The sequence below is a fragment of the Trichomycterus rosablanca genome, chromosome 24 (assembly GCF_030014385.1).
Source record: "Trichomycterus rosablanca isolate fTriRos1 chromosome 24, fTriRos1.hap1, whole genome shotgun sequence".
Classification (NCBI taxonomy): Eukaryota; Metazoa; Chordata; class Actinopteri; order Siluriformes; family Trichomycteridae; genus Trichomycterus; species Trichomycterus rosablanca.
In genome coordinates, this window is record NC_086011.1 from 5339125 (window position 1) to 5351213 (window position 12089).

The following is a 12089-nucleotide window of genomic DNA, read 5'->3' on the forward strand; positions in this document are numbered from 1 at the left end:
TGCACTGTTATCCATGATAAAATGCTGCAAATAGTACAAAAGTTCATTAAAACACTCCAAAAAAACACACCCCACAGGGTGGAAACCCCAGATTTTAAAGATGTGGCCTGTTTACTGCATGATGACTTTAGTGTGAGTTTTGGAAATTGTGTGTGATTTTGTAAGAGATCTTCCCTCCTAACCAGTAGCTTATACGCAAATTAGTTGTTTTATAGGTGAACAGTTTAAACTTTGACATGCCGATACTGTAGTATGTGATTGGTCAGGGTATTTATGCAGATTTACTACATCAATAGTCCTCTAAACACTCTCTATACACAATCATAAAATCATTCTTTATATACACCAAAAATTTAAATTATTTGTGTATTTAAGGCAGTCCATTCATTCACAAAAAATATGATATGAAGACAAAGTCCAGGAGAAAAGTTAAAAACAGCAGAGAAAGAATGCAGAGATCTTCCTGTAAAATTCCAGTGTTGGGAAAATCCTTGAAAAGTTCACTCTTTTTCTACAGAAGAGTCTTAAAGAGTTCATAACACACCACACATATCAAATGGAAGTGTATTTAAATTGCGAAATGAGACCCGAAGAGGTGATTATACGTGTACAGAGGGTACACTCTGGTTTAGCACCTGTGCCCGCATCACCTGAACGCTGGTGATGATCTTTTTCTGATGACCCATTAGTGTTACACCCAGCTTGTGAATGTCCCTGTGAAAAGAGATTAAAGAATCTGGGTCACACACTGCTTTTGTAATGTTTGCAACCATTGAACCCTCTATTATGGGAAGTCTTTCCTTAAGATATTAACAAAGTGCGTCTGCACCAATTGGTGACTATTCAATCAAAAGAGTGGATTGAATTGGAACGTCGATTGGAACACCCCCAACAAACAAATGCAACCCAAAGATACTTTCAAATTTTATTTGTCACCCACCTGCATTTGAGTACACGTCAATGCAACTTACTGGTGATTCATGCTCATGACATGACCGAGTGTATGAAAGCCTCCCGCTGCAAAGTGGTCTTTGTAACGGCCCATCTTGATGGTGTCCAACCACTCGTTCACCGATCTGCAGCTGGTGAAATCAGGAATGGTTCTGTTCATCAAAGTGGTGTTGAGTCTGAAAATGGGAGGACACAGAGCAAGAGAGGTAGGAAAGGCAATGAGGGGAAGCTTTGAAATGCAACCAGCTCAGGCAGAAAATCAATATGAGATGAAATGATGGAGAAGTGCGAGAGGTAAGACCTGATTGCGGCTCGGCTACTTTTGGCTAGATTAATGCAGGACTGAAATCGTCACTTTGCTCCCGTTGTGATATGCACCAGTAACTCTCTGGCACCCGCGCTCCCATCCGAGCAATTTATCCAAGTCCAATTGTAAATGCTGCCTCCGAAACCCCCTCCGTTCCCACCGCACACACTTCTGATTGCCGCGGATCAATGTCAATATAGTGCAGAGCCTTTTTATTTAACAGAGAACACATCTATTTGAAATGGGCTTATTGGAAAATGTACACTCTCGACGTAGACCACCGTTCTTAAGACAACTGGTTTCATTCTCGGGTAATGAGGAGAAAACTTTCTGGCCTGAACTTTTTGAGCCTGGGTCATATCTGACACAAACAAACGGCCTATGCTGTAATTTACTTGACAAATGCGGTGTATCGATCGCCAGCCTTCAACCTGCACATTGTGTCCATTGACTTGAGGTTCTCTGGGTTGCGGATCAGCTTGTCCAGGACTGTGACAATCTGGCAGAACCTGGGCCTATCACTGCGCTCTCTCTGCCAGCAGTCCAGCATGAGTGTATGGAGGGAAGCTGGGCAGCTCATAGGCGCTGGCAGCCTGTAGCCCTCTTCAACTGACTTTATTACCTGCACAAACAAACATAGTTTGGTCACTGATTTATCTGCATCACTGAAAAATACTGTAGTAGACGGTACCTTCACCTTGGTGACATTTTTATTTGATATTTAATATATATTTAAAAAAATTTTTATAGACATATACAATGCTGTAAAATGTGTTGTAATTTATTTTAGGAACAAAGTTATACAACAGCCATGTTAACAGCAACTTGCTAGGTGGTAAAATGTATATGGTAAAAAATATATATTTCTGCTTTTTCTGCAATAAACAATTGACATTCTAGAATATTCTGTGCTGCCTGACACCCAAACCCTTGTTGCAAACACTATATGAAACAACGGAACTATTTCTAAACCATGTATCTATGAATTAAAATTGAACTCACTTAAGATGATCCCGGACGAGCCCCCACATTATCATATTAGCCTTTCACAGTGCAAAGTTTTCAGCAATAATCACTCATTACAGGACACCACAGCATCATAATAGAATTCAAGTGTTTGTTTTTAGCTTAACAGATGTAAACATGCACCTCAGCTTTATCTCATGGACAGATAACTTCATGTTTTTAAATGCTGTGTTTGCTTTTTGTAAAACACAACAAGTCCTTTAATTCTGATCCGACTGTCCACAAAACATCATCCTAATAAGTTTGTGAATCACCCAGATACTATTTTGCAACTGACAGATTCAAAGCACTGATATTTGATCTTAGCACTGTGAATCTTTCCATAAATTCCATATTTGCCTATTTTATTTTGCATTAAGGTGTCACGGACTTCGACTCTAACTAGGTCTAGATGTTTGCTGTTTTATAGATGCTTTCCTAGTATCCTTTTTGACTTCCTGGATGAGTTGGAACAAAGTCCTTTGAGAAATGTAAGCAGGTTGGTCATCCCAGAGTAACTGTCTTTATTTAAAGACAGTGAATCTTAATGTAGTGATCCTAAGCTTTGTTATCTGATTTATGACTTTGACTTCGATGCTAAAGTTCAAGATAAGTAGGATTTATATTCTACAGTGATGTTCAATAAGCTGCATTAGCTTACCAAATTCATTTGATTAACTGGTTAATTGAGTTATCAAGGAAACAAGAAAACAAACTTTTGAATATTGAGTGTTGAACTTCAATAAAATTGAATTTTACAAAATATGTTTTTAGGACTTAGGATTTATGTTTTTTTTTTGCACTTACATCTCTGTTGGTGAGGTTCCAGTATGGTCGTTCTCCATAGGACATCACCTCCCACATCACCACGCCATAACTCCACACATCGCTGGATGAAGAAAACTTGCGATATGCAATGGCTTCTGGGGCTGTCCAGCGAATCGGGATCTTTCCACCCTGCTATGGGCAGACAAATCAGCTTAACCCAAGAATACACAAGGCTTTATACATTTAGAGTTTGTTGGTAATCTACATACATTTTGACTTCTGAGTTTTCCACTATTTGTTAGAATTAATTTTAACTATTTAAATACAGCACAATAACAGAGACTCACAGTGGTCGTGTAGGCTGCATCTGGGTCATCCTCCAGCACCCGTGACAGGCCAAAGTCTGAAACCTTGCAGACCAGATTGCTGTTGACCAATATGTTCCTGGCAGCCAGGTCCCGATGAACATAGCCAAGATCGGACAAGTATGTCATGCCAGAAGCAATGCCTCGGAGGATCCCAACCAGCTGAATAATGGTGAACTGACCATCGTGTCTCTGTTAGAGGAAATAAATTAAGGTGTCACTTTTGGTCCTAAGGGGTCAGCTGTTGAGGTACAGACAAGACTTATAATTGGAAGGTTGCTGGTTCAATTCCCACCAATAAGTTGCCACTGTTGGGTTGCCACTCTTACAATGTGATTGGTAACAACTGTAAGTCACATTGGAAAAAGGTTTGTGCTCTAAATGTAAATTGAATTTAAATTGTTTGTGATACTCATATGATGCCATCACATAAATATTGCCATGAAAGTTTAAAATGCTATTTTGTAATATTTTACTTTTTCAGCCATGAGAGAAAAGAGACATTCATAGACATTAAATCCTGCTAAAGGTCACACCACAAGACTAACTTACCCTTAGGAATGAATCCAGCGAGCCATTCTCCATGTATTCAGTAATGATCATCACTGGTTTACCTGATTTGAGAAATAGAGAAGTAAACAAGAATATGGTGATGTTTTTTAAATGGAAAACAGTTGAAATGCATTGACTAAGAAAACACAGAACACATACTTCGTGTGACCACGCCTTCAAGGTGTATGACGTTGGGATGGTCAAACTGAGCCATGATGCTGGCTTCACTCAGGAAATCTTTTCGTTGTTTGTCAGTGTATCCGGCTTTCAGTGTTTTTAGAGCCACAGGGATGTCACGCTTTCCTGGCAGCCTCATACGTCCGTAACACACCTCTCCGAACTCGCCTGTAACATGTGAGGTTAAACAGTTGTACATACACATTTGGCACACATATGTACAGTATATACATGATATACATGAATTCAGAAAATGTAACCCTTTTACTTTTTACCCCTTTTTTGTTGCAGATTTGAATTTGAATGGATATAATTGCCATCTTACCCACCAATCTACACCAATCAATCGTAATAACAAAATGAGAATATGTTTTATAGTGTTATAAATACATGATTCATGGAGTGCTGCAGAGATAGTTCATCCATCAGGTTCTTTTATCTCTGCACAGGACCTGTGTAGCTCTTTTAGAGTGAGATTTGGTTCTTCGTTACTTCCCTGACCAAGGCCCTTTTCCTGGATGCCCGATTTGGCTTGAGGGCCAACTCTAGGAAGGTTCAAGGTTGTTTCATGCTTCTTCTAATTTTAGCTATTGAGGCTACTGTGGTCCTGGGAACACTCACGTTCTAGATGTTCTACATATTCTAGATGTTCTATATGTTCTAGACATTCTAGACGTTGTATATGCTCTACACATTCTAGACATTCTTGGTGTTCTAGATGTTTTACACATTCTACACGTTCTTGATGTCCTACACATTCTAGACGTTCTAGACATAAAACATCTAGAATGTCTAGAAAATGTATAATGTCTAGAACTCCTAGAACATGTGGGGCATCTAGACGCTCTACATGTTCTAGATGTTCTACATATTAACACAATAAAGTTCACAAAACGTTAAAGGCTAATGTATGCTCTTGCAGTATGTTCCTGGGGTATCAATTAATAATTTCTAATTATAATAATAATTATTATTATTACTGTTATTATAATAACAATACAATAACAATAACAGTAGAACTAATAAAGATAAATTAATTGAGCACTGTTAAATGTTGCATAGTTGAACTGATTTTAATGTTTTAGCACTTTGAGATTTGTTTTCAAATGTAAAGTGCGTTATAAATAAAATGTATTATTATTATTATTAATAAAACATTGATATTGGACCCAAATGTAGCACTGTATGCCTAAATATTTTGTTATAAATTGTGTAGAATATAAAGAATCTTGTTTAGGAGGACTTGGTTGAAAAATAATAATACAACCTATTGAATCCAAATACGTATTGCCCGTTCCTTCATATGTATTCCAAACATACCTGAACCAATAATTTTCTCAATCTTGATCCTGGAGGCTTCAATTTCTCTGGCAAACTCATGGACAGCCAAGCATGGGTCCTCATACGTGTGTGGATCAATATAAAAGCGAGCTTCTGGAAACGATACTAGAATCAACAGAATTAGCATTTGGTCACATATTGCAGGATGAAAGCTGTTTTCATTCACATTCATAATCACTGATGCATCCGGCCAGCAGCCTGTGTGAGATATTGGCCCTGAAAAGCAATAGCTGGTACTGACTATAGTTTATTGAAAGTCAAGGTTTGGAGAAAATAGTATCTATTCTTACCGTGCCCATTCTGGTAGTGCATCTTTTCTTCATCTGAGTCTTGGAACGCTTTGCTGTAGCCGCAGTGTCTGTGAGAGAACACATGAGGAGAGGTGAAGACGAATTTTGAGAATAGTGAAAAGAGGAAATATCTTTCTTGTTTGTGAATCCTTTCTGTGGTAATGACTCACAAACCACACTATATGGTCAAAAGTACTGGGACATTTCACCAAGTGTTTGCTAGACGTTTCATTTTAAAACCATGGGCATTGAGGTTTGCAGCTATATAGCCTTTCACCCTTCTGAAAAGGATGTCCATGAAATATTAGTAGTAGTTTGTTTTTGGAAATTTGTACCCACTCAGTCTATGGAGCACTTGAGGGGCACTTTTGTCCTCTGGTTATCAATGGGCCTGGCTAAAACATCTAAACTTAATCGGTAGGGTATATTGTGTATGTGGACACCCAAAAGACTATATTTTTTTATTCAAAAGCTCTGGACATTCATATGCAGTTGGTTCCCTTTTTACTACTTTTATCAGCCTCCACTCTTCTGTAAAGTCTTTTTAATACATTAAAAAGGATCCACTCATTCATCCACAAGATTATAAGTGAGATCAGGCACTGATGTTGGGTGATAAGACCAGCAAACTATTTCTTTATGGGTCTTGCTTTGTGCACAGGGGCATTGTTATGCTGAAACAGAAAAGGTTATTCCCTGAACTATTGCTTCAAATTTGTAAGCACACAATTCTCTAGAATGTCAAAGTATCAAAATGTTTCTTTACTGGAACCAGGGGGCTTTAGTCCAACCATCAAAACAGTTTTAGAATACTAATCTTTCTAGGTGCTATGCATTATTATCCTGGAATTTATAAACCCAGATCTGTTTATAATTGTAAATTTATCAATACTGAGATTGTGTTTAAAGCACCTAAGCTAACCTGGCATTGATTCTCTAAACATTCAGCCAAATAGTTCTAGTGCTTAGCTTGTGCTAAGCTTTCACAATGGGTTTAAAACTGTGTTGCAGTGTTACAACAAAGGCAGATAAAATTTGACACTTTGGTCTCATTTTAAAAGCTTGTGTGACCTACAACTTTAAGGTTACAACTCAGTAGACCAAAACGCCACATCTGAAGACGTGTGTTTTTCCTTATAACCCATTTCACTGCCAGTGTATGGGTGCACCTATAAGCACTTTTTAGTCATTTAAACATACTTTTGGTCATGTAGTGTAGTTTCACCTAGGCTACAGGACAACACATTTCTTATCTTTGCCTATTATAGATGCTTCCTGTCAGAAAATAGGAAAAGAAAAGTCAGACAATTCAAAGTACTCCTCTTGCCGTTTTCTGCAGATGACAATGGCCAGAAATGTCACGATCGACGTAACCAGTGCCATGGAGATCCAGATAATAGTCATGGTGTTGTAGCGTAGGGGGACTGGCAAGCCATGATTGCAAGAAGCCATTGATGATTTATGCAAATAGAGAGACAGATAAAAGCTTATCAGACACAGAGTATGCAAAACAATTGCACATTATTTATTTCAATTGTATCCTTTCTCAAAGTCTACAAAAAATACTTTCACCTATCAAGATCTCTTTTTAGTAAGATCTCCAGAAAATACACATACGGTTTGAAAGACGCTTCAGTAAAGAATTCAAGGTGGTCGATCCCTAAATAAAACCTGATTTAATATGCTATGAAAGCTTTCTTCAAGTATTTTTGTACAACACCTTAACACAATGACTTATTGATATTTCCTTTGTGAATAAATAAGTATGCCTTTTGATTTAAGAATGCCCCTCCTAACAGTACCACAGTAATACGCCTTTTCAGAGAGGGCAAATTTTGATCAGGCTATTATTGACAACCTAGTGACTTTGATGCCTGATTAGATAACTCTGTAGACCCAATTAATACCTTTATTTTAAAAAGCCTTTTGACTTAAGGAGGTATGAGCTATATCTTATGGTTAAAAAGCATATTAACACCTGATCATGATCTTTTTGCGCAAATTATTTAAAAAACAAGGGTATTATTATGGACCCCCACCCCTTTTGAAAATTCAGTTGACATTCCAATTATTTCCCAGGGTGTTCCTATGGGCTGGGGCCAGTGATCTGTGCAGGCCATTGGTTTATTTGTGCACAGTTTAGGGTTAGGGATGGGGTTTGCCTTTTTACTCTATATTCCATATTCTATAATCTTTAAAAGAAATATTCATCTCTAAAATGCATTTATTTCCTTAAACACTTTCTAAACATTAAAACAATAAAGATAATAGTACATATTGATTAGTACATATGATTTTGGCAGTGCTATATTAAACCCTTACCTACTTTTCCTGTCCTGATTTCCACTAAAGGGCTGAAACGGCCGCAACCAGCCGAAGTCCTGGCCCGGATCTGAAAGATGTAACTGGTACCAGGCTTGAGGCCAGATACTTTAGCACTTGTGGTCTTTGACTTCAGAGTAGAGTAGCTCTGTTGCTCATTGTCCTGTAAAAGTTGGGAGGAAGATTTTGGAGGTCTAGAGCCACATGATCAAACCCATATTAAGAAGTGTTTTTATTATTGCTGCCTGAAACAACCATAAGCATTTTTATTTAGTTAGAATGTGTATCCTAGCACTGCTAATTCACATGCACAACTGAGCTCCCTCTTGCCCCATTAGTTGACAAAGCTTCTAGCTCAGTCAGCAATTACTTGCTCCCCAGTGCTTGGCATGGCTCATGCTGTTTGCCACAAATTGTCACTTTCAATAATTGGATTGAATTGGTGACAAACCACCACCAGTTGGTAATTTCCTTTCAATTAAGTGGAGCTGCCATTTAGCCATTCGACTGAATTGCACAATCCCAGGACTACCTGGACCATAATGTTATCCTCCATCTAATGGTTTTACCAAGCCATTTTTGTTTTGGTATAGATACATTTGTATGGGACATGCATTTTAATGGTAGGTATTTTTATGTCTGTTCCTTTTGTCTGACTAAACAAACTTAGTTGTAAAATATATCTTGGACAAAGCAGTATGTGTTTTAAACCTTTAAAGTTGCAGATGAATTCAGATAAATTATAAGTGTAACAGGCTGACCTGTGGAAGAATGCAGAGATCTAATGTTTTTGTCTATCTGTTCTATATGCTTTTGTTCCTCTTTTCCACTATTTTGGCCACTTGTTGGTCTGTATCTTATTTTGGGTGCAATATGTTAAAGATTTCATATAAAATATACCTTTCATATAAAATATACCTTTTCATAGTATTTGATATCATATTCAAGGATTACTCCATTCGGCTGCTCTGGTTCATGCCACTGAAGAGTAATGCTGTTGGTACTTGCGTTTTCTTGATGGACAGCCATTACCTGGGAGGGAGCTAGAAATGCAGAAAATCTCATTTAAATTTAATAAAAAACAATAAGGACTGTTGTTGTATCTCAGTGTACAAGAGTAGAAGAGCAACATGTAGTAGAAGATAATTTGCTGATGTTCCATGGCATTTAATATCAATTTTCTTCTGGCAGCCAGGCTGACTATGTTGCAATGCATATAGCTACTTTGTAGTTTCATTGGTTTTATATACTTTCTGAAAATGATATTACCTTATAGCAGACACACAAACTGTATGGACAAACGTATGTGGACGCCTGACCATGACCTTGTTGGACATCTGTCCATCCATTCATCCTTCCATCTATCTATCTATACCTTTAAACACCAGCTAGAGATACATATGACTACAACACCTGAACTCAGTAATTAGAATGGGTGTCCACATATCTATGTGCTTGTTTACACCTTGCAAGATGTAAGTACAGAAATAGAAAAAGCAGAACAGTGAACCTTTTCAATTGCATGGATTAATTTTAAACTAAAGCATGCAGCTAGCTCCAATATACTAGACCACACTGCAGTATGTGTCCACTTACATTTTGTATATCAATCTGGCAACCTCTGTTTGCTGTTAAGTACACCTAATAGGACTTTGTGAGTATGGATCTTTCAGTTAATGAAGCACACGTCTTATTGGCTAAATACCAGTGTCATTTTTAAATGTGATGAACTAGAATTACATATCACTTTTAAATAACCTCACATGAGGATCAAGGTTCAAGGAAAAAACCTGTGATGTCAAATTCTTCTTACGGATATGTAATACATAAGAATGAGGTAAACACATCCCCCCCCCCCCCCCCCCCCCCCGAAAGTGGTGAGAATAATAGCTTTGGGTGGAGTAGGTAAAAGCCAAATCATGCTTAAATCCCCCGCTCACAAAAATCCAATGACTCTACCCTGTAGTGCCCCAAGAGGTCAAAAAGTACACTGGACACCTTTAATGGAGATTTATTTTTAGTTCTCACAGCTGCGCCTACAACAGCTCATAAACCATAAAAGTCTCCTACCTGCCTGATTTGTGGTAATGTTGACTGTGGCATAAGGCAGCGCCTCCTTGCTTAAATGCGACACCCCATTCATTACCAGGATGCGGAAGGTGTAGTTAGTGTGGGCCATCAGATTGAGCACGTTAACCCACGGCTCCGTCAGTCCCTTCTGCTGGGGGATAAAACGTATAGAGACAGCTCCTGCTCGGGACACCACACCAGCTCCACCTGAACTTCCAGCATTACCAGTTGCTCCTCCACCACCACCTACATAAGCTCCAACAGCACCACCAATGACTCCAGAGAGAGCAGTTCCAGCATTGCAGTCCTCGCACTGTCCACCATTTATGCATTTCTGGCACTGGACATCGTAGATGATATCGGCTCGGCCACCTGTGTCCAGAGGGGACCCCCATTCCAGGCTGACAGAGGTCCCATTTACAGATGAAATCACACTGACTGGGGCTGAAGGAGGTTCTGCAGGAAGGAAGTGCATTAATATAGGTTGATTACAGGAGATTGAAGATGGTCCAGGCTTGTAGATTAAAATGTAATAATTGAATTTACCAGAGATTATTAGCCAATAATTAATTTTTACTTTGTCTAATTTTATCCAAAGTGACAACAGTTCCCAACAGTGACAGGTTAGTAGTGGTGAGTCTTAAATTTTTAACCTTTTGATCGATAGTCCAGCACCTTAAACACTATGCTTACCTTAATGTTTCCATATTATTCACATAAACAAACAAAAAAAATCAATCAATACAATAGAAAACATTCCAAACAGAGAAGCATCCTGACCCCACAAGAAATCTTCTTTACAACCTACTTGAACAAGGAGCAGCAGGAGAGTCGGTGGTGGCACGGTAATAGTTGGCGTCACAAGGGCAGGTAAGGGCTGCTCTCGTCTCCGAGTGACTATGAAGGGGACATTTTGCACAGAGCTGGTCTCCAGCCAAAGGTTTGTAGAAGCCCACTTCACAAGCTGTAGGAACACGAGAACAAAGAGCTTCATAGATGTAAAGCACTGGGAACATTATGCCCTGGATTTACTGAAAAAGTCTAGTTTGTAGGTAAAGTCAGTTAGACTGTAGGGTTTACAGTAAATCTGGCTTCCTGGATCTGATTTCCTTTGGTTGTTTTCACTCATTTTTGTTAAACAATAATAAAATAGATCCATAAGAGCCACAAAATCTTTTATTGCTTTAGAAGACTTTGACATGCAACATGGATCTATTTGCGGTAATGTATTAATCTTTTCATTTCAAATGTGATCTAAATCAAATCTTATTCCTTAAAACAAAAAGTGGCCTTAACTAAGTGGCCTTAAGTTTAAGTTGTTTTTGTGGTGCAGTGAGAAGGAATGTAGCTCTTTAAAAACATGAAATCTCAGGTGGTGCAGCAGTAAAATACACTAGCACACCAGAGTTGGGATTTTGAATACACTGTATCGAATCTCAGCTCTGCCATCCGTCTGGGCTGGGCGGCCATATGAACAACGATTGGCTGTTGTTCACAGGGTGGGATAAGCCGGACTAGGGTTCCTCATAACTGGTGCAATTGCAACCTTTGCTGGCTGATTGGTGGCGCCTGCACAGAGTTGAGGAATAATGCTGATCAGGGTGTGGCTCTCCGTGCACAAGGCTGATCCGCATATGAACTCGCCTGATGCAGGTGAAAAGATGCAGTCGATACTGCACACGTGTCAGAGGGGGCGTGTGTCAGTTGAAAAGCTCTTCAGTCAGCAGTGGAGGATGTATCGGTAGAGGTGAAGCATAACACAATCAGGGTAATTGGATACGACTAGATTAGGGGAGAAAATTGGGGGTAAAAATATAACTTTTTAGTTTATCATATCATACCTTTCTAAAGTTTACAAACTTTGGAATATTTCAAGATACAAGCGATACTGGCTAGTTTAGTAGACACACAATATTATTAGTTTTTTTATTAGAAAAAACT

General features: G+C 38.6%; 1 protein-coding gene across 1 annotated transcript in view; it reads right to left on the reverse strand.

Moving 5' to 3' along the window:
• Positions 1-494: 494 nt before the first annotated feature.
• The window catches only part of epha8 (eph receptor A8), a 57326-nt gene continuing 45731 nt past the window's right edge, over positions 495-12089 (reverse strand). The window contains exons 4-19 of the mRNA XM_062986899.1: positions 10957-11112; positions 10439-10604; positions 10149-10315; positions 8997-9121; positions 8079-8241; positions 7084-7180; positions 5757-5824; positions 5446-5571; positions 4108-4293; positions 3949-4010; positions 3379-3588; positions 3071-3220; positions 1654-1880; positions 1389-1426; positions 972-1074; positions 495-714 (exon numbers count right to left, since the gene is read on the reverse strand). Coding sequence (XP_062842969.1) covers positions 600-714; positions 972-1074; positions 1389-1426; positions 1654-1880; positions 3071-3220; positions 3379-3588; positions 3949-4010; positions 4108-4293; positions 5446-5571; positions 5757-5824; positions 7084-7180; positions 8079-8241; positions 8997-9121; positions 10149-10315; positions 10439-10604; positions 10957-11112 — 2159 coding nt within the window. The 3' untranslated portion in view covers positions 495-599. The remainder of the gene's footprint in view (positions 715-971; positions 1075-1388; positions 1427-1653; positions 1881-3070; positions 3221-3378; positions 3589-3948; positions 4011-4107; positions 4294-5445; positions 5572-5756; positions 5825-7083; positions 7181-8078; positions 8242-8996; positions 9122-10148; positions 10316-10438; positions 10605-10956; positions 11113-12089) is intronic.